The sequence below is a fragment of the Anopheles gambiae genome, chromosome 2 (assembly GCF_943734735.2).
Source record: "Anopheles gambiae chromosome 2, idAnoGambNW_F1_1, whole genome shotgun sequence".
Classification (NCBI taxonomy): Eukaryota; Metazoa; Arthropoda; class Insecta; order Diptera; family Culicidae; genus Anopheles; species Anopheles gambiae.
Window position 1 is genome coordinate 88,823,977 of NC_064601.1, and position 24,184 is coordinate 88,848,160.

The 24,184-nt window shown below is 41.6% G+C and overlaps 1 protein-coding gene across 7 annotated transcripts in view; it reads right to left on the reverse strand.

Moving 5' to 3' along the window:
• LOC1276401 (cyclin-dependent kinase 14) overlaps positions 1-24,184 on the reverse strand; it is a 134,826-nt gene that overhangs the window by 94,649 nt on the left and 15,993 nt on the right. The window contains exon 1 of one of the 7 annotated variants that reach the window (XM_061650648.1): positions 1,627-3,286. The exons of 5 other annotated variants lie outside the window; for them this stretch is intronic. In XM_061650648.1, the coding sequence (XP_061506632.1) occupies positions 1,627-1,657 (31 nt within the window). In that variant the 5' untranslated portion in view covers positions 1,658-3,286. Of the gene's footprint in view, positions 1-1,626; positions 3,287-24,184 lie in introns of those variants that run through there. One more of the 7 variants, XM_061650649.1, reaches the window with a different exon arrangement.

Consider the following 24,184-nt stretch of genomic DNA (forward strand, 5'->3'; position numbering starts at 1 on the left):
ATTGGATAGATGGTGCTAAGATGTGGAGTTTCTGCTGTAGTTGTTACCTTCCGGCTCGTTGGTCTATTTGTTGTTGGTCTTCAGTTTCCACTTTCAATGCTGAAGCAAGACCCAAAATGACACTACAAACCCACAAAAATCACCAAATCTGTAGTTTCTGTAGGCAGAAACTACCAGTACTAGTTTACCAGTTTTCATCCATCCCAAATCTTTTCGAATTGCGAATTATTCTTTACGCAAATTTGGAGCCTCCTGAGTACCAAAGTTGATACTTTTACGCGAATTGTGTTACTAATGAATGACATTACCAAAGATTTGCTGCTTTTTTCTAGCAGTAGCTTGTTGCAAGATATTCAACAAACAGAGGTAGGTACAAACAAGTGATCTTGAAACAACTTTACCGAAAATTAATCATTGATTAATCATTAAGATGCTTAGTTATAACATCAGGCCAATAGTTACTACATTAAAGATGTACTTTGGCAGTAGATCCCGCAAAGTCAAGTCCAGCTATTACAAATCATCCCAGTGTAAGAAAAACAACTGATACTTTAAAGTAAAGGCAGCAAGTATATTGAGGAATTGATTTTTGAGAAATTATTGGAATTAATTCTAAACCATGACAAAAATTCAAAATACAATTGGAGCTGCTCCGTTACTAAATGTTCTCAAGTTTATATGCAATATCTTGTAATATGAAAAGTATAATTAAATCGCTTATTTCCAACGTCAGTATGTTTGCGCGTCCGGCACCTTATTATTATACATCAAGAACACTAATTTGAACCTCCTTGCAAATTTCTGCGTAAACACCATTTAAAGTGAACGATACGGTACCATTAAAACGCTCTCGTGCAATATTCCTCGATCAGGATGATGCTGATGATGCTGTGCACAAAAAACCAAAAAAAAACAAAAAACCAACAATTTACAATATACAGACATTACCGACATCTGTTCACACCGTACCGCAGATGAACTCCGGTCGGTTCAATTAGTACGAGAAAAATGGTGTCTGGTACGTGGAGTCGAGCCTCAACTGTGTGCGGAGAAGGAAGCGACGGTTTCATCATGTCGAACGGTTTGGAGAGTTCGACCCCCGGATAGGATAAACAAAAAGGGCAAAATCATCTCACCATCCGAGATCTGAATCCACTGTCCTGCGCTCACCCATCATACCGACCCAAGTACGGCCCAAGTCCCGTGTGCGGTAAGAACCTTTGCCGTATACTACACCACTGCTGGCAAGAAGAATATTCAAATCAAGAGCCCACACCGCACAGACGGTACGAGGAAAGCAGTAGCACGAACAAATTGTAAACAAATCCACCCTTCCCCAATGCGCCGGTGAAACATTCTAATCTATATCTCGTTTTGGAATAAAGGCAAGGCAGCAAGTAGTCGTAGTTGTAATAGTACGTACAGCATCATCGCTATTGCATCCTTCTATACAGAGTTCGAGAACCTCTTAAAACTTTGCCTTCTGAACCGAGCTAGACCTGGAAACTACGTAGGAGCATAGAGTTGCATTTAAGGGAGTTTTTTTGTGTTCAATATAAAACAAACCGATTTTCCACCTTATGGACGCATACACTCACACACAGACGAAACGGCGTTGAAACATACCTTCCTTTCTCGGGTCCTTCTTGATGTACATAGGCGGCTCAATTCTGGCGGTTTATTTTGGACGGATCCAAACGGATGGCGGGTGTGACAAAATGCTGCTCTTGCTGCCTGCTTGCTTACTTCCACTACTACCACCAATACGAATACACTGGCCCTGTTCCTTCCTTCTCACTGACTGGCCAGGGCAAAACGTTCGAACGACCCCTTTTATTTGAACCGTTTTACGTCGAACCAAGACCAAAAAGGGGGAAAACCAATTTTCCACAATACAGCAACCTCCCACTTTCAATGAAACTCTCGTAGTACAAACAGGCACAGCCACAAGAGGCAATCCAACGCACAAAATGCTCGGAAGCGTAAGCGTAAGGACGCGTTGCACCACCCTCTTTAGCGGTAGGGAATTCCGCGTCCGCTGATTACAAAAAAGGGGGAAATATTACGAAATCACGGTACACACGCACACATACACATACATACACGTATGGATAAGGATTATGCACAGGGACGAACACCCCAGTCACCCTCCTTTCACTGGTGTTAAACTTCAAATACTCACACAAATACACATACACAAAGGTGCTTTGAGGCTCTTGTACGCACTTGTCACCGGAAAACTGCTGGGCACACGTACAAATACAAAACACACTCACACACGAATACACAAAGACGAAATTGATACTAGAGTTGAACCACAAATGCACAACGATTTTGTAACCTTTTCCAGGGAGTTCCAAATCCCAGCAATGGCTTCTTTGGCCTAATTCTTTTCAGGAACTTCCCTTACGACCAACGAAAAACTTACTGGACACTTTCACCGTTGCTATGAATTTTTGATGTTTTAATTTCGTTTAATGACAACTCCACGAGCCTTCAAAAAGTTGAAAAAGAGATCAAACTTTTTCCCAAACTGTTCTGTCAAGCCAATCTATTCAGAGTTCACCTCAGTCTAGGTCAGGGCATTCGGGTATGACGCACCCCTTCCACACTGTGGGGGGGCTACTCTCGTATTGATTCTCTATTGGACTCCGAAGACGGCAGCAGCACGTTGGCGTAGGATATTCTGTGGCCGGATTCTAATTAATCACCGCCCCACTCGTCCCGAATGACGTAATTGTTGTGGGCCGCCTTGCAACTGAATGTTCACCACCACCACAGAGAGGCACAAAAAGATGCCGGAATTCTCAATTGGCCAGATGTAGGCGACGGGCGACGCTTAGGCACACGGTCTAGAGCGCGTTGTAGCTGCGTCCGCTCCAAGAAGCTTGGATCAACAAGTTTTGAGGTTGCTTTTGATCCACCAAACCACCGTTTCACGTTTTCACATTGTGCTGTGCACCTTTCAGATGATCTCACAATCCCGGTCCTCCGGAACTTCTACGCCACCAGAAAAGGGCTATTTGTGTCACACCAGTAGTGATTGCAAGCGCTAGGGATTTTTGGGAATTTCAATCGCTTACAAGTACACCTCCAAAACTTACTCCACAAACTTCCAGCGGGTCGCACCGGAGACTAGAACGCTTCTGAGCGCGTACCGTTGTCGTAGTTTGTGCGGGAAGCCGTTTGGTTTGGAACGCTTGTACCTTGTAAAACCGCGGACACGCGTACCAGGCGCGAACGAAGCTGCAGAAAGACCAAGATTGAACTGAGTGAGCAAGTCCTCGGTGCGCTCTCCGTATGCTGCTCGTGCCGTTTGGCCCACGCACACGTCCGCCGACGCCTTACTACCAACACCAGTGCACGAGTCGTAGCTCGCGCGTTCGGCTGGCCAGAGCGTCAGAGAGGGAAAGCGCACTCGAGAGAGCTTGGCCGCCAGAGCGCATTCACAAGCACAACCCGGAGAATGGGGTGGTCTTTTTTGTTTCTTTGGTTTGTTTGCAAGGGTGTTAGAAAGTAAAAGTGTGCGTTTCCGCGTGCGAAGTGAATGGTAGACACGGTGCGGGCGTCGCGCGACGCAGTTCGAAAGGAATTCTGCATAAAGAAGCGAATTGTTCGGAATCGAATATGGTTGGATGTCATTTTATTCAATATCCTAGATTTTAGAAGCGATCTTGAAGGCCGAAAACGTAATTGAAGATGCATTTTGATTAGGTTCCATGTTTAACTTGTATTCTTCATCAATTCTGAAGAATATTGATAACTTCCATGTTGAAAATGTGTTCTTCAATACTTCTGAAGTAGTTTACAAAAATCCATGTTGAACCTGTGTTTTTAAAGAATTCTGCAGAATATCTCCAAAAATGCTGAAGAATACCAATATATTGGTAATTGGACCGCAGTTCCTTAAGACTTTTGAATAATATCAAAATAATGCATATTGAACATAGTTCTTCATTTCAAACTATCAACGAATGAAACTAACATCAGAACCTAACGCAAGATACATTGGTGGACCCCTCGATATGCACACTTTTTCTCAACCAGATCACAATTTACTCAGAATAGACAAACTCTCTCCCTCTCTCAAATGCTCTACAAAAAAACACATTCCCCTGTCTTATCGCCCACGCGGAGTGTTTGTTACTAACGCACTAAAGGGGGTGGTAGAAAGAGCAAAACAAAATTACCAACACCACGAAGCATCGAGCTCTCCACAAGCATATAACATCATCCCCAGCAGTGCAGGAGAGAGCACAAAACGTCACACACTAGCAGAACTCTCACGCTCTCTCTCTCCCTTCCCGGATTGCTCCGGTTGCGTCTAGCGCGCCCGAAGAATGAACGAAGTTCAAGTAGGGCACAAGGCATATTATGAATCATCTCGACGAGATTCCCAGGCAAAGGCAGATACCCCACCCTAACTCCTGCAGCCGTCAGCCGTTAGAACTCCGGGTCTAACAGTCGCAAACAATGCCCAGCTACGGGCGGGCGAGAGATCTTAGTATGCGTGCGAGTTAACCTACCTCTACGCCACCCTGTATCTTTCTCTCGCTTACTCTCGCGACTTCTCTGTAAGTACATCCTTTTCTAAAACACAGCCCGTCATCCAGCAGGCTTGCTACCTTCGAAAAAAGGGCACGTGGCTACGTGTGTGTGCGGGTATACGGGTAGCATTAGGTTTGGAGTGTGTTAGTCGTCGGCTGCTACGGAATTGAACCTTTAGCCCAGGGATCGCAATCGCGGAAGGGGACCGAACAAAACAACGTCATGACGTCAGGAACTTCCGCACACGAGCGTAGGCTCCGGTGTGTTCAGCCACTTCTAGCGTTACGCCACGCTAGCTTCTTCACTCCCTCGCTCTGCCAAATAGCGAAAGACCCTTCTCCATCCTCACCGTACGCGGCTAGACAATTCGATACGGGCAGTGTGTGGAGGCGGTACACGTCGGAGGGTGACTGAAAATAAGAAGTATGAAAAATAAAAAAGAAAAGGGACACTCACGCCAAACCCAACCCAAACAAATAGCGGTACACACACAGTTGCTTTACCGCACGCTCTTCGATCGAAGGATACCGTGAACATGTGTGTGAAACGGGTCCTCCTTTTGGTGGGTTGACGGTTTACAGCAATGGAGGCGCGCACCTGCAGCTCATCAAAACTGATTTGGATGTGCATAAATTAGGCTAGAGAACGGTGATGAATTATGGAGAATTGTCTGAACCTGCCGCAGAATAATGGATGGTCTGGAAGTGTGGGACGCCCTTGGGGTTTTACTACTGATCTCCTGTGTATTTTTTTCATGTACGCATTCGAGTACTTATGATTGCAGGTATGTTTAACATGAGTTTATGCTACAGCACGAACAAAAGGTGGGTGTACAATACCATGCTGCCGTGGGCATTTTGCACGTTTTAAAATCCTGATTTGACAAACAATAATTGACAGTAAATAGGCATTTTTTAATAATATTTTGATTCATTTTTTTTTTTCAAAATAGTACATTTAAATCTAAGAATTCGTCAAGCTGGTTTTAAAGTATACTTTATTCTTAGTAACAATTACATACATTTTAACACACAAAATTCTTGTTGTTTGTTTTCTTTTAAATAAACGAACCAATTGTTGTAATACAGCTCCTTAAATGATTATAAATTTAAATCCTAATATCAAATACATTCTGATTTGTAAGGTACTTCCAGCTTGCAGCTACTCAATCCCCTTTGTACCCAAATGTAAAGAGATGCTCCATGATTCGTCAATAGCTATCAAAATTCAGGTACGGGTGTTCCCCGATATACGCTATTAATACGGAACGAAGGCAATAGCATATCTCGAATATTCGGGGGGTTTTCAGTGAAATTATAGCAAAAAAATTCATTTCGTCAATTATTTAATATGATCCCAACAGAAGATTACAATAATGTACCTTTTAAAATGGATTTTCAATTCAACCAAAATGGAATTTATACGACAATAAATGTGTCAAATCAGTACAATTTGTCCAAAGAACAGTCAAATTTAGACTATCGCGTTTGTGAAATCGCGTATATAAAGTATGGCGTATAACGGGAAATAACTTCATTTCACAATTTTAACTATTTTTTTTAAATCGCGTTGACAAAATAGCAATAAAAAATAATGTTTTCAAATCATAGAATTCAGAGTCAAATCTATACAAATAACACAAATCTTATCCCAAAAGCTCTAGAAATCCTTTTATAAAAAAAACCTTCAATTGTATTGGATTTTAATGGAATTATAATCCAACTATTATTATGAAATTAAAATGTTAAATTTGATTTATGAAACAACAGTTTTAGTGTGTCATGGTTTTATTAACTAAATCATTCAATTTTGCAGAATAATAATCACAATATTACAAAACACGACATGCCACAATGTTGTCTTATTTAAAATGTAATGCGAGATTTGAAGAAATCAAGGACACATTAGGTATAACAACTTGACAGCTATACCAACGGACTGCTGTACCAAATCATGACCTTTGGCTAGCATTTGGTACATACTCAAAGAGGGTTAGAGTGTCACTGTATGAATGGTTTGCCTTACAGAGTTTTCCAAGTCAGTTTCGAATGTAAGCATTGTTGTTCACCGCATCCAAGATGATTTTCAACAGCTGTCAAATGGTTTATTTGTTTCAAAATGAAATTTCAGTTTCAACACATGATATTCAACACATAGCAAAGAACTGTCAAGCTCAATCTAGCTTTAGTCGTGTTGAAAATCATGCTGTAGAAATTAAAAATTATTGTGATGGAAATGAAATGCCAGATCAATGTGGAACCCTGTATCTGAAAACTTCAAATAACACCACAGCTTTATTAATTTTATAAATTGTCTCGATAAAACAATTCGAACGGAATTTGTCGGACGGTATCTACAACATTGTGGTCACTGCAGCTCTCGTAGATAATACGCATTTTTTAGGTACATTGAAAATATCACATCCTACGAATGTGTCTGCCATTGAGTTTCATTATAGTTTTGTAGTTTAAACTTTCATATAAATGGGCTACACACCATTTACCATTCGAGATATACAGACACGTTTAAGGCATAATCAAGTTGAGAAATCAAAAGAAGTACATTTTGGAAAAGAAAATGTCTGTAAACTTACACTTTAAAACGTGCATCTTACATTATACAAAACAAAATTATCTTAATGCGTTCCCCCCATTTTTGCCCCTGTTCCCATCCGACCATATCATCTACAACGTGTAACTTACACTACACTCGCACCGGCAATTGCTATCTTCCTGTATGAGGTAGTGGTGAACGGTGAGATTATCAGCTTGCTTCCTCGTGCATGTGCATAAAATGGGTTTAACTCGCGTCGTCACGACCTGCTCTACAATTACCTCGATTGAATCAAACCAAATACAATAATCACACACATAGACCGCCTATCCACACACACACACACACACACACACACACACACACACACACACACACACACACACACACACACACACACACACACACACACACATACCGCCAGTTGACACGGTTTCGGAAGCCGTTTTAAACATTATTTACTTGTTTTGTTTGAGTGTCGGCGTTGTTTTTTTTCTTCTTCTTCTGCTGTCACTGCTATTGCCGCCCTATTGCTGAAAACATTGCACATGTTTTCCCACATTCCCCCAACCACCCTTTAAACAGGCTCCTTCCTTCCCAGAGTCGGTGTGGGGCTGTGCAGTGAATGGTTGTAGTTGTGTGGTGGCCTTTTTTTCCTCCGTTTCTGTGTATCGCACTTTCCACGCCGTCGATTTGGCGATGTTTAAAAATAGTCACAAATTAAAAATAAACCTCCATCACACGACCGATCGTCACCCGTACATCGAACTGGTGCGCGCACGGGGCCTTAAAGGAGTGTTGACTGGTGGGACGACACATACAAAACAGCACGATCACATATACACACTATCCATTTCCCACTACCTCCACTACCAGCTCTTGGCAAGCAAATCTCGTACCGCAATGTGTGCAACACAAAAAAAAACCCCAACACACAGGCGGGCGCGAGTCAGCCCCCAACAGGGCCGTGTGTATCCCACCAAACAAACCGGGAGATGTTATGTTTATGATGCAGCAGCACTGGTTTGGCCCCGCCACACACCCCCTCTCAAATGGTGCAGCAGTATGCCACCAAAGCATAGCAAGTACACCGCGCGGTGTATGATTTAATATAGCGAAACGAAACGTGTACGGTACCGCCAGCGTCACGCTACTAAATCGTTTCAGCATTGTCATCGTCACGGTGGGGTCTGGTACAAACCCCATATGATGGGGCAAAGCATTAGCGAAGGTATCGATGCCCCAGCGCCCCGATACAGGGAATAAGCGTGAGTTTTGATTTATTTCCCATTTCTTTTCATGCTCCAAACATCGGAGAGCACGATAATAAATGTGCAACATCATCACGAGCCATTTTCAGATTTATCTAATTTGCTTCAACGCCATCACGACCAATGAGGAGAAATACGCCACGAGGCGTAATTGACGCGATTTGCGGCCCCCAGCCTTCCCACAGACCCGCCGCGGCCCGATTTTAAACAATTATATCACACAACAATTTGCCACACATGTTGTGTATTATCGCTATCAATGATTGGATTATTTCTGACAAATAAAGCATGTAAATCGAACCCGCAGTGGTGGCGGCGGTGGTAGCTTCCATGCTAACGAGCACGGCGGCACGAGCTGATGGATGAAAAAATGCGCACACGAGAAACAACACACCAAACGCCCGCTCACTACACACTCAACCTAATCGCCCACCGGGCGCGGTAAGCATAGATACAATCGCGCTCATTCTTCATGCCGACAAACGCATATTGTTGGGTGGGTGGGCGCACACCACCTACAATGTTGCCGACACCGCCAATACCGCCTCTGTCTCCACAATTTTGGGAGCCAAACGCATTCGGATGAAAGCAAAACTGAACCCAACCAAATTGCACCATGTTGTAGTTGGTGCTCTCTACCCACCACTACCACCACCACACCAAGAGATGATTGAGGACTTACTCTGGGGGAATGAAAAATATGCTTCCATTAAAAAGCTATGTTCGCCGATCGGTTGGAAACAAATAAATACGCGCGCAATGGTGCTGTGATGCAAGATCTTTTTTGCTTTTTCTTCCCGCTTTTGCACTTTTGCACACGTGGTGTCCATTAGCGGAGCACTGTTTTCGTTCTACACGAGCTAAGAAGAAGGAGAGATGCGCAGTAATATTTTCTCGCTCGTTTGGTCCATGAATGAAGTGGAAATTGATGATTTATTAATTTACTGCCACCATTGAGTGCAGCAAAAAGTGCGCGTGAATGTACAAAGAATGCACAAAAAAGAAGGCTTTATACATATGTTTGCAAACTTTTGATCGGGAAAAGAGTGAAAATGCATCATCAAGGCTTTAAACTATTTGCATTGAATGTCGTTCAACGTTTGATATACAAAATTCTTCGATCTTCGGCCGGTATGTGAAAAAGCAGAAATTAGAAGTAGCGTGAAAGTGAAAATTTAGTTTTTTATCTATTCAATTGTAAAGAAACAGAAATACATGTACATTTCAAATAATGGGTATGTAATGACCACTGATTTTACAAAAATTGACAGAAGACTAAGGAACTGAAGGCGCAAGAACTGAAGGCAGAAGACTTAAGGTGAAACGCTGAAGATGTTACCTAAGCAACGATCCAAAGCAGAATGGTTCTTTATTGTGACACTTTATACGATCGCACAGTTGACATTATTATGGTCATAATCCGTTCGAATAATTTGACACTATGGTCATGTCAGAGGTCAAATTTGCCGGATTTTACAAGTAATTACAGCATCTAATCGATAAATCAAAAATAAATTAAAAAAAATCCCTATGTTGTTTAAGTGAAGGAATTGACTAAGGTGATAAATAGTATACTATTTTGAATGAAACGTATACATATTTAAGAAATAATTTATACTTTATGCGAATTATTATTAGATATAATTATTCAGAATTATTTTTTCTCTTCATATACAAGGAGAGGCATATCAAACAATCATGTTTTATTCATTGTGACAACATCGCTATTCGCATCGAAAGCTGAAAAACATGTACAAGTATGTCCAAGCTAATATTTACTAAACATACTCACCAATGCTTAAATACACTTTTAGCATTACTATTGCTGCAGTCAAAAGTCACTCAGTCGACAAGCCGTACGATCTGAAAACACGCTATTCGTAGGTTCTAATCTAATAAAAACCGAGCTCCACCATACGTAAAACCTGTAATACATACATTTACGGCGCCGTACATTATGCAGTGATGAATAAACCAAATAGTTACAATAGTTAAATAGTCCCAAAAAGGAACTTAAGAATGGACTAAATACGGCTACCTGCGGATACATGAAGCAGAAACAGAACTCTGAAATAGAATATTCTATCAAAATATTTCATCCGTCAATTTGGAACAGCCGTCACAAACACTCTATCTGATATTCAGTGTATTTTATATTTTTTAAAATTCGTTTTTGACAGGAATCATCAACATTTCAAGCTTTTTTTTCACTAACACAAAATCTTTTGAAAAAAAAAACATGCATACCATTAATACAATAGAGCAAACGAACCGGTAACACGGGACAGACTAGTTCTTGTTAACATTTTATTCTATTCCATCACTTCATTGCTATGCATAGGAAAAGCGCGTACCATGGCAAGGGAAAAAATATTAAATTGCATCAAATCACTATCCCAGATGCACAGCAGAACCGAAAGGATAAAGCAATACAACATAGATTAGAAACGGATTTGAAAGCAACACCGAACCAGCATCATTTTGTTCCGCGCATAAGAAGGATCCAAAGAAACAGCTTGTTTTCCGTTTTTTCCCCTTCTGTTCTTATTTCTTTTCAAATCAACACATTTGCACGGGATGGCAATGGACCAGGAGAGCATTGGCCGCCAGTGCTGTTTGCATATTAAATTACCATATCTTAAACAGCACCTGCACTTTACGGGCGTGACGATCGTGCCCCTTCGATGGTCATGAGCCAACGCGACCTCCGCCCAAGAAAGGCTAATGGCATCTTCGGCGAGAAGGCAGCGCAAAACAAATTTGCTGTGTCTCTTTGTCTGATGTCTGCGTGTGACTCGACTTTTTTTTCTCTATTGCCTCGAAATGCAATTTCTTTTTCCGCCAATCGGTACGGAACTTATTTTCCGCGCCTTCAAACAGCATAACACAAAGCCACCTGCTACTGCCAAAATGCTACAGCAAACCAGCTAGGCAAGCGGCAGCAGCAGCAAACTTTGACGGATTGGGTGTTGAGGTAGGCAGTTACGGGAGAGATGAAAAAAAACGGGGAACCTATCTATGACGACTTCATCCGGTATTCCTGCGTGGAGCGGAAAACGATACACCAAAGCCAAAGCCAGCACACAAGCCCGCCCCGCCGAAGCCACCAAAGCCACAACCGGCCACCGATGCTGATGATGGAAGGGACACATTTGCATGCGACATACTATTTACCATTTCCGTCTGAATGCGCGCGTGCATGCAAATAGTTTCCCGCCGTGCGTCGACTGCATGTGATGTGTGGAGCTTTTGGTCCGGACGGGGCAAAACGGAAGCGAAAGAAGAGCGCGGCAGCATAGTGCCGCTACCCCCATTTCGGTAGACGAAATGTCTGCATCGTGTGCTGCTCCTCCCGCCTGCTACCAGACGATCGGAAATCCATTTGCGTAAATATCAAACCCGCGCGCACACCGGAGGGAAAAAAAGGACACATCGCGAGCAGCCCTCACCCAAACGCGCGGAGATCCGTGCGCGTGAGATGGTAATTGCCTTCCGCAAAGCGATACCGAGTGGAGGGGGTTTGCGTACGCAAATGAGATTTTGCAAAGAAAAATATCGCGCACCCCTACTCGCGCCGTGCCTCAAGGGAGCGCCGAGCGGGGGACTCTATCAAAGTGCGCATCGCCGGGCCGCATCAATGCCGCAGTAGCATCTTTTGCAATTCAAGGCTTGACACACAGATACACACACACACCGTGAGACCGCTCGATATTCCAAGAGTCGTGCAAAATATGGAAGAGAGGTAAAAACAAACTCAATAACTTTACCCCGCCCTAGCCTCTTGCACCACCGACAGCCACAGAGGATGAAACGGACACATCGCTGCCTTGGAGTGTGAAGGGCAGCCACGTGCAATTGACATGCGATGCGCCAAAGAAAATAGTTCCTTTGCAAGACAGTCCACACCACACAGTGTCGCCGTACTGCGCTGGAAGTATGTTGAAAGATGAAGAACTATTTTTGCCCATCATTTGACTGGAATGGTGATGGGTAAATTGTAAGGAATTCGAGCAAACGAGTATTATTAGCAATGAATAATATTGAGCAGTAGTCAATCAAATCGTATGAAAATGTGTTACATTGGATTTCAATATAGTTCGTGTTTCGTATTTCTTGAACAAAAATCAAAAATAAATTAGCTTGCATTCATATGAGCATATTTTGGACCATTTTTTATTTAATTTGTTTGGACAAAAACGTAAATTTTCCAAGCCATTGATTAAATTCCATTAAAACCAGTTCAATTATGAAGGGATCATCCATAAAATACGTAGCACTTTGAGGATATAAAGACATTTTTTATGTTTATGACAAAAGAGTAAAAAAGCCATACTATTGATCGATTTCAATACAAAAAAAGTTAAATCATCAAAGAATCATCCATAAAATACGTTACGCTCTGAAGCTACAAAGGAATAATTAATTGTTTTAAATAATTAATAATAATTGTTAACTATAAATAATGCACTTATTTCAAACCACATTTTACGATCAAAAATGATCAGAGCAGAAGAAAATATTTGTCGGAAGTACGGCATATTGTTGGAAGTACATAATCATTATAAAGAGGGTTGCTTCCAGCGTTACTCTTTATCAGATTCAGAATATCCCTTAAAGTCATTTTCGGCCGTCTACAAGGACTGCGAAGTCGTGTAATATTCAGGTTGCGGTGGAGGCGTCCGGATTGACAGACGAAGGCGCGAGACCATGAGCGATTTTGAACTTCTGCTGCAGGAGGCTTATACCACTTCAAATAGCCCATCGCAACACTTGACCAACAGATCTTCTTCTTCTATTTGACGTAACGTCCTACGTGGACATGCTGGCCTATACAGGCTTTCGAGACTTAATTCATTACCACGTAGCCGGATAGTCAATCCTTGCTACGGGGGGACACAGTCCATTCTGGGCTTGAACCCATGACGGACATGTTATTGAGTCGTTCGAGTTGACGACTGTACCACGGGACCGCCCCTCATTAACCATCAATAAATAATATAAAATGTTAGAAGTGAGGAGATATGGTTTTAGTCACGTAATTTATGGATAAGCCCCGATTCAAACAGTTTTTCTTTCGAAATTGCCATAAAGTTGGAGTATTAGCTATTTGTAAACATAAGGTAAGAAAATGATAAAAATATTCAAATATTTTCATCCGATTGCACTCCACGCATAATTCAAATTGAGTTCTCATTTCATTGACTAGTCGAAACGAGTTCATTCAAGCTGTTAGGTTCCTGCAACTGCTTTTGACACAAGATGTCAAGGCGTTTGGCAAGAGTTAAATCTAACCATCATTTTGCAGATGCCGATTTTATTGTCCTCCTTCCAAACAATTAAAACCTACTAACGTCAATCATCTGACAAAACATTTCATATAAGTGACCGTGTCATTGCGCTGACATTTAATTACCTTTCCTGCACATTTTATATCACGCCCTTACTGAAAAAACGCCACATTGTACGAGATTCGCCTTCGAGATTCGCCACTGCGGTGGTGTACCAGCTGCACACGCCAAAAACTTGACACTTTGCCTCGCACAGCGCGAGCGCCGTGAGATGGTAAATGGATCCAATTAGCGGCATGTCGCCAATAATTAAGCTATTAGAGAGGGCTAGGGCTAGATCGCACAAGTATCATAATGGATTCCCTTTTTTCTAGCCTCCCAGCCCGTTCTGTAGCCTCTGGGCAAGGGCGCCACCAGACGAGAGATGGTGCTAATTTCATCTTTCTGCACAATGTGAGAAATTGCAGCAAACCTACTATTGCAGCGAAGGAAACGGTTGGCAGTGTACCGGGTAAGACGTACCGCACATCACGAAACGCTTGATACAATCTAATAACCGTCACATTCAATCGCTTGGCAAGAAGTCAGAAGAGCTATGAAAAAAGTCATTTAAAGAAAAAGTGTACCATCATACTATGCGTAGTTATGTGTTAACTTTTTGTACGAAACTTAAGACGTTTTTATTTTATTCTTTGTTTCGGTAGCGTTACTCGAGATAGTTTAGGCACATTTGTTTAAAATAGTAGTACTTTTTGCTTGATTGAACCAAAGCAAGAACGCTTATGCAGGGACAAAAAAAATGAAAATAAAACACACTGTTTCGCTTCGAACGGAGAAACGTGCTTCGTGTTTCCGTTTGTGCTGATTGTTCCAACACACACAGCAGCAGCAAAATACTGCTCGATCGATCTCGACCGACTGTGGCAAGAAGAATAGTCCCTGCACCCACAGCACGTACCCGCTGCTCGTTACCAGTCGGTGCCAAAAACGTGACACGAAACGTGGGTGAAATGGGTTGTGCTGCATCGGCACGTGATCGTAGCCACCCCGTGGGGCTACTCTGCTACTGTTGCTGTTGCCACTGCCGGCGAACAAGCGGCGGTCTACAAAAACAGCTCTTTCTCGGGGTCACAGGCAACAATGTTCGTTCACACGTAGCCCCCGGACCAACGTTCGATAACTGGAACAAGTTGGGCGATTTGTTGCAAACGGCAGTGGGGGATGTTGCAATTAAATTCTTTTAATATAGTTCTGATTGATGCGATTATCATATGTTTTATTTTCTGTTGCAGAAGTTGCTGTGCTGCCCTGCCCACGCAGCGTTGCGTGACAAGTTTTAGGGAATTTTGACAGCAAGCAGCATACAGCATGATTAGGTGCATATTGTTTTAGATGTAGCGCAATGGTGCAATAGTTACAATGTAGAATGAAAATAATATTTCTTTGTTTGTCCTAAACCTGTTTAGAATTCAAAGTACGATTGAGCAATAATTAAGGTATGAAATGAATCAACTACTGAGGAAAAGGTCCCCGAATTCCGTTCCCAAGTTTGAATGAACTTTTCTTTACTACATTGAAATTAGAAAAAGAGAATTATTCTTTAAAGAATTTTAAGGATCTTTAATAAAATTTGAAAGTTTGAATTCACCCCAAAAACCTTTGCCTTTCAAAAGACTCCAACAATACAACTCGAAACTTATCATACACTGCTAACCATCTGGAATGCTCTTTGGGTTATAAATTCAATCTAATGGACAAAGCCATTGTTCCATTGCTAGTATAGATAGTTCAAACCTTTCATGAAACGATAGTACTATAGAAGATTGCTAGTAGTTTGGCCGATGATACTTCAAAAAATTGAAACGACTAGAAATATAACAAAGACACTTTATGGAGTTCCCCGTCTTAGATCCTCCCATGGATATTCAAACTCATCCAGAATGGAACGATGGTTCAAGTAGTTCTTATACACTTTATTCGGTGAAGCAGCACCATTTAATCATACGACAAGCTATTACACACACCAAAATCTATATTTCATCTCCCAGCAATCTAATGTCGAGCTTTTTTACAATCCATTGCACTTATTTCGCCTCAAGAGCTGCTAGAGAGTCTACTGGCAGCGCATTTTTCCAAAATCCCAAAAAAACCCCAACAAATTCCTACCCAAAAAGGCACAATCCATTCTCCGAAGCCCAAAATGTCAGAGAGATAAATTTACTCTACTTTTTGTGTTCACTGTACGCCCTGGTACATAAATGATGATGTTCCGAGATGAGTAACGGACGAGCGACTCCCTAGTCGAGCGAACATTCCTACAGCAACCCAACGAAAGCAACGCTTTCTAAGCACCAGCGCACCGAGCTTAGAGCACACTGTCCACCGATAATTTGATTCTAGCATAAAACATAAAACAGCCCAAAAGCCCAACAGTGTCGAGCATGTGTTCGCTTTTTCGAGGGTTAATCCTTCTCTTTTCTGTGTTTTTTTTCTCACCTCTACACCAGAAAAAAAGTGTACAAAAATTTTCGCCCTGAAGTTACATCCCATTCTACCTAATCGGGAATTTTCTTTTTTTGTTATCCACAAGATCTGTTCCTCAACCATTTAACCAGTTTTTTTGTTTGTTTTCGCGTTGTCCTTTATCCTTTCCGTTGTACGGTCTCTATCCGGGAACTGGCCATTTGGGTTAGTTACCTGCGAGAAGAAGAGTTCACCAGTTCGGACCAGGTATTTGTCGCCTTTAGTCCTCTGTAAGGTCTTTCGCACTCCCGAAAGCTTGAAAAAAAAACTGTTTCAGGACAGAAAGGACCTAAAAGGATGTGTCTGCCTGGACACATGATGGCGCCATTTAAGTTGGGCATTTTTACATTCCCTCTTTTTTATGGGGCTCGTTAAAATAATTTGGTTAGCATTGTGTACGCTCTGGCAGTATCTAACGTACCAAACCAGCTAAAGCGCGGCTTTTCCGTGTTGATTGAACGGTAAGAGTTCTTTAAGTTTTTTGTTGCGAACGATGTAAGGACCTTTTTTTACGACGTTTATTTAAACCTGGCGTATGTTTTTCCACTTTTGACCAATCAAAAATTGTTTAAAGCGAAAAAACAACTTTGACTCCTTTCGCCAAACGACATTTGCCGTTTACGACTTACATCGAACGCTACACAAAATCTAATTCTTCGTCCATTTTGGCTCAACACCCCCGAAGAGCAAAACTCAAGAGCACAAACACACTCACACACATTTTCAAGTGAAATCATTTGCATCCCGGGCTAGTATTCATGTGATTACAAATTTCCATAAAATATTCATGCCCTGCCCCAAGCCCGGTCCTTTGCTGGAACGCTGTAATACAACGACCGAGCAATCCTCGACAGGCCGTGTGGCCGTAACGAAGGTGGGGTATGAAGGGATTCCATTATACAACTCCACTCATCAGCACCAACAGGGCAGCAAATGGATAATAGTACATGTCGTTACTGGCCAGGGCCGGTAAGGAAAAGCCAGGCGGCGGAAAAGCTTGAAATGTGCCTTCATCAGTTTTCGAAATAGTGAGTTTTTTTTTGTTCTTTTGTCAGCGCTTCATACCTTCAGGCAAAATTCAGACCAAAATCTATCCCTACTTTTTCTGCCCCCGAGAGCGGACAGACGAATAGTATTAATCGGGATGAGAATATCCTCGCATCTCGGGGGAAATAAAGTGGCAAATTAAACGGTTCGATGTACGGATACAGTGTTTCACGGGGATGGGGCACACACAAAAAAGCCGCCCTCAGCACGACCACCTGTCACTCATTCAGCGTCCTCCCCGGCCCCTAGCCAACAGTGAAAACATACGATTATGTGGCTCCGGAAAATGTAGCAGCAGCGGCAGCAGTTAGCGTTTAATTCGTCTTTTAGCATGAAAACTCACTGCCCGAACCCAATCCTTTCGGGGCGGCAACTCGACGGGTTCAAACTGTCCCGCGCAAAGATGGATAGCGATGGTGGCCGTTATGTAAATACCCATATCATAATCATAAACGCCTCCCAATGACGGTCACATTTCTATCGGGATGGAAAGTGGAGAGCAAGAGAGAGAGAGAGGACCTTAAATGACTTTACTTAATAGTCGATTTTTCGGTCGGTAGCGTTCTTGAGCTTGCGCCAGGGCGCGCAAGAAAGTTGGCCACCTGTCCGCCATGTATTTCGCTCCGCCGGGGCAGAGCACGCCAACGAAAGGGTTCTGCCGCCGCCCGATCGCTCCACCACTCGCTCCACCACCGAGCGACGCACGAGTGGGTTTGAAAATTTATGCTGACATGGATGAAACGACCGTTTTCGCTTAACTTTGCCACCGCCTTCAAACACACGCGATAATATGTACACGGGACTAATAGTGTGTGTATTTGTGTGTGTTCCGATCAAATGACGCATCCGATGCGCGGGGTAAATAACATTATTCTAGACGATATTATATTTGTAATCGACGCAAGCTGTCATAACTTGCAGCAGACGACCCGTAGTGGCCCCCACAAACTAAGTCGTTTGATGGTGTGGGGGGAGGTGAGGGGATAGGAGTAATGAATTTGATAGACAAACAGATAAATTCATTCAAACCTACGGCTTGTGTAGTAGGTCTGGTTTCTGCAGTCTCGTGTATGTTGCTGGATTGCTGTAAGAGGATTCAAACTACTTCAAGGGTGTCTAGTGGTTCAAATGTTACCTGCAATAAAAAATAGAAGAATAAAAAAATTGGGAATTAGGTTTAATTCATGTTTCAACATTTTTAAGTACAAAATATTATACAGTCGTTTACATTTAACAGAATGTTCGGAAACAATTCCGGAGTCGATTCCGATGCTGGAGTTGACTCCGGAGTCGATTGCGGAGTAGACTCTGAATCCGGAATTGGGTCTGAAATCGGAATTCCTGGGAATCGCAATTTTCTCCGGAAATGGAATCAGAATTGACTCCAGAATTATAATTAGCACCAGAATGAGAATTAGTTCTGGAATTGAAATAAGGAGTTTCAGAAGCGAAATCAATCCGGAAATCTCCATGAGAATGGACTGTTTACCATTAAATTTGGATTCTTTGCGGCTATCAATATGTAGCATCATTAGATCCAAACGTCACTTGTTATGTAGATGCCGAAACCAGACTTCGACTTCGAAGCCGATTCTGATTTTGGAGCCAATTCCGATTCCATAACCAATTCTGGAAACTGATTCCGGGCATACTATCCGGAATCGATTCCAGAAAACTTCGTAGCTAGCCGGAATCGATTCCGACGAAAAATTCATTTTTCCCATTATTACACACGTCGTCTAACCAAACTTCTTAAATTATCAGCCCAAAAAAATCTCAACATATGTTCATTCTTTGTGCATCTGTATTTGATATCAAAGAGCAATGATATATTCTAGAAAAATGTAAAACTGTTCGAAACTACGTTTTGAAAAGTAATGATACTATTTTAGCTAATTTCAATCTGAAGAACGTATAGATCCAATATCCATTATGGCTCTCACATTAATAACAAGTTTCTAAGGTCACCACGTTGTTAACTTCGTTTACAAACACCAACAAACGGTGACACGAATTACCCTAATGCAAATTCTAATCGTTCTTGCCATTTATTCCATCATCTACTAGATTCGAGGCAGTTTTATTGAATATCTTCTCCCACTGCGTGCACAAACACACACACCGCAGACTCACCGTTCAAATGGAATGTAAGTACGCCTTCCGCCACGTTTACGACGCACTTAGGTAAAATAACTTTAAATACCAATCAACCATTACGCTGAGAATTGGCAACGCTACCACTCAAAACAAGCCGCCTTCCCTTTTGCTGGTTAACCACCTTCAACACCATATTCAACCGTAGCACACACACACACACACACACACATTTAATTCCTTCTCCACAACCAACAGGTCAATGGGCAGCTCTAGCGCCCATTCAAATCCAAACCAATAATGGTATCGTTTTCATTGCCACAGTATTGCTCATCGATATCGACTTGCAGCAGCAGCAGCAGCAGCAGCAGTATAAACACGACATCTGATGTCGTTGAGCAGCACCATCGCCACGGTATCAAGTTTACTCCCACCATCACCACCCGGTGCGGGTTGGCTGCGGTCAGGACAAGCTACTCGCTCACGCCCGTTGCTTAAAGTGCGATGCGTTTACTTTCAATTCCATCTTCCATCGTGTGTGCCTTACCGTTCGCTCGCAACCCATCGCACACAAGCAACATCTGCCCGGGTAGACGGATTCGAATGCCTCTGCTTTCTTGACGTTCAATGCACAAACGTTAATCCTTTTCCGACGCCGGGCGACTTGCACCGTGCGCTGCCGCCTGCCTGCTCGTACGACACAAATGGTCACCAAGGAGCGGTGATTGCTCTCGATTACGTATTTGCACAGACGCAATTTTCTTTGGCCTCTGTATGGAAATGGCAACGGTGCTGCGAACCGAAAGACCCGAAGAAGGGCCTTCCCGGACTGGGCAAACATTCGGAAGCTTTGTGAACTTTGAAGCTTGAACCGGAACAGTGCGCTCCGAGGGAAAATGATTCTGTTCTCGAAATGTTCTTGACCCGTCGGGGGAATTATATCGGAATGTATACACTCGCCGCTCCTGGAACCGGCATGGTGTGGGTTGAAAGGTGTCATAAAATTGACCTGTGCTCTAAGTTCTAATCCAGTGGAATTCGGTTCGATTTGATAAGTTATGAGAATACAATTTATGTTACTAAAACAATTTATATGTTTGAGTTACAGGGGGTTTCTTTTTGATCTGATAAGTTCGCCTACTTCCTGTTCTCTTTGTTACAATAAGTTGTACATTTATGCCTTGTTTGTAATTTAACAGATTATGACATCACTTCATAAGATGTCACAAAAGCGTGCAAAAGTTATCAAATCCGCTTAAAAATTTTGTAAAGACACAGAGACGAACTGTTACCGCGAATTATACATTACATATTATGCATTATGAATTATACATTACATACATTATTTTGGCTGATGATGGGATTCCTTACCACTTATTAAAGTTGGAGCTCGTTCTTGACCCTTGGATTCAACCAGACTCCTACCACCCGGTGATTGCTCTCCGCCTATTTTCTGAATCAAATCACACTACAACACCACAACATACTTCAAATATTCAGAGTCGGAACTTCCGAAAGACGAATTTTATAGGTCTCTCATCGGCCCTTACCAACGTTGACTGGAGCCATATCACCAGAGACCCGGATCTCAATCAAAACATTTTGTCGTTTACAAATAAAATCACAAGCTTTTACGATAAGTTTGTCCCTCTGTATCGGACCCCAACCAAGCCACCCTGGTCTAACTCACGGTTAAAAGACTTGAGAAAACAGAAAAAAAGACTCCATAAAATGTTCCGTCAACATAAGAACGAGGTCAATAGAAGAATATTTATTAAAGCTGCCCGTCTGTACCAGACACTTAATCGCCGAGCCTACGCCAACTACGTAAGAAAAATAGAAAACCGATTTAAAAGGGATCCAAGAACGTTTTTTAGTTTTGCTCGACAAAAACGAGATAGTAACAGACTTCCATCAATGATGCTTCTGAACGGAAGATCGTACACCGGTAATGTTGAAATCAGTCAAGCATTTGCTGATTACTTTTCATCAACATACGTGAGTAACTCGCCACCAGTCACTAATGCTGTTACGTCCAACCATATACCTGATGCTGCCGACATTCCTCTTCCTGTTCTGTCTGAAGCTGACATTGCCTCGGCTATCAACGAGTTGAAGCTTTCATTCGCTACTGGGCCTGACGCTATACCCAGTGCTATTTTCAAACGCTGCAGAGATGCTTTAACTCCTGTCTTGACCACATTGTTCAACAAGTCTTTGCAGCAGAAACGCTTCCCTCAAGCATGGAAATCTTCATTCATGTTCCCGGTTTACAAAAATGGAAATAGAAATGACATATGTAATTACCGTGGTATTTATATGTTATGTGCAGTCAGCAAAATTTTTGAGATCACCATTTCGAAACACCTATCAAGTGGTTTTAAAAATATAATCTCCAATGATCAGCACGGCTTTCTACCCAACCGCTCAATTGAAACAAACCTTCTCTCTTTATTGAGCACCTGCTATCCTGCAATGGACAATGGTAAACAGGTAGACGTAATCTACACCGACTTCAGTGCTGCCTTTGACTCCGTAAATCATTCAATGCTAATTTCAAAACTATCAAGCTACGGAGTAATTGGGGCGCTAGTTCATTGGCTCTCCTGTTATTTAAATGATAGGCATATAACAGTGAATATTTCCTCCTCTATATCTGCACCATTCACCAACACGTCCGGGGTTCCACAAGGCAGTATTCTCGGACCTATTCTTTTTAACATTTTCATAAACGATGTTATTTATGTTATACCAGATTGCGAAAAATTGTTTTATGCAGATGATATGAAAATGTTTCTACCGATATCAGATCAAACCGATTGTTTTACCCTTCAAAACTGCTTAACTCGATTTAACTCATGGTGTAAATCAAATTGTATGCGTCTCAACATATCTAAATGCTCTGTTATATCCTACACTAGAAAAAGAACCCCCATTGTTTACGATTATAAAATTGATGATAGATCAGTGCCGCGTAAAAATGTGATTCGCGATTTAGGCGTCCATTTAGATAGCAGACTTACGTTACAGAACCACTATGAAGCAATACTTTCAAAAGCCTTCCGTTTGTTAGGATTCATTTTGCGTGTTGCGAAAGACTTCAAAGATCCATTCAGTATAAAAGCTCTGTATTGTGCAATTGTCCGTCCTACCTTAGAATTCGCTAGTATTATTTGGACTCCGACACAGCAATATTTAATAGATAGGCTAGAATCGGTTCAACGTAAGCTCACTCGTTCATTGTTTTACCGTCTCCCATGGTCTCGTAATTCTGTTTGTCCCTCTTACCGTACAAGGTGCCTGCTATTTGGACTAGAACCTCTGCAACATAGAAGAAAGACGGCACAGTGCTTATTTATACACAAACTTGTTACCGGATCTTTAGACGCCCCGTCAATTCTGAGTAAATTGAACTTTCAGGCCCCCAGTAGAATGTTAAGAACCAGGACATTATTTAACATAGAATTCAGATCGACTAATTTTGGATCAAACGATCCTTTATTAAAAATGTTAAGTGCTTATAACTCGCTAGGAAACAATGTCGACTTGAACTCAAACTTAAACAATTTACGGACCTTTTTACATAGCTTAATATGACGCTTCCACAGTTTATGTTGTTTTCTTTATTTTTATTTGGTTGATTGACAGTTAAACTTGTTATGTTTTTTGATGCGTTTTTGTTAGCACTGTTCTTTAGCATTAACTATAGAAATAAGTATGTTATGTAAGCTTATGCCAGCTGGATAACTTTCGGAATAAATAATAATAATAATAATAAATAATAATAATAATAATCTAAATACAAAATTAAATTTAAACAATCAAATCTCAAGACCATAAACAGTGGCAGTGAATTGGCAAATAATAACAACTGACGTCATTACAGGAAATCATAGAAAAAAAATACAAATAACCAATATAGGGGCCCTTTCCGTTGTAAGTTCGTAGGCTGAAATGTCAGCCTGTCAGCTGTTTGCATTGTTTAGCAGTTTTCGAGCAGCTATCTAAGTGAGTACAATATACAGATGGGTTTATCCCAAGGTGTATGAATTTAGAAGGCTGATTTTTATCGCTTCTGCTTCTGAATGAAGATTTTAAGAGTGTTTTGAGTATTCGTCAAGCCTCTAGAAAGCTTGTTTGAACAAATGTTTTCACCCATCCTGTCAAAAAGTGATATTCAAATTTTGTTTTAAAAAACATACTATGAGACCACCTGGACTGCATACACTTTGTTTCTAGATTCCCTCACGTGATCTCTTTAATGCACCTTGGGGTAAATGTAAACAACATCGTGTTTTCGAGCAGGTACTCGAATCTAATTCTAGCTTTGAGGCTAGAATAATCTAGACTGAAAATTGCAGGCTAGTTTTTGAGTGTTTACATGATTTCAACCTCCAACTGTCAAACTGCATACAAAAAACTGACTAGAATCGTGAAGGGCCCCATAAGCTGTTTCTTCAGATATAAACGCAGAACTTCCCAGATGGAAAGACACTGTACAAGTACAAAAAATAACCAGTAACTTCCAGCAAAGAACTTATCATGCAACGTAATTTATGGATGTTCCCTTATTAAGCGAAGTAATCAGAATATTATTTTAAATCATTAAAATGAAACTGCAATAATAAAATAAGATATTTATTCAGGTTGTTTTTCACAATACATGATACAATTCAATTGATACTCAATCGGCCACTCAATAATTTGCTTTTTCAATAATTTTATTTCATATAAAGCTTGAAGTAACACGCTTTTTGAACATCAAATTCGGACCCCGCAAACCATTTTCAGAAAAAAGGAAAATATAACCCAACACTTTTCCACTAGGACCCACTCTCGGAGGAAGTTATGATTCTCCGT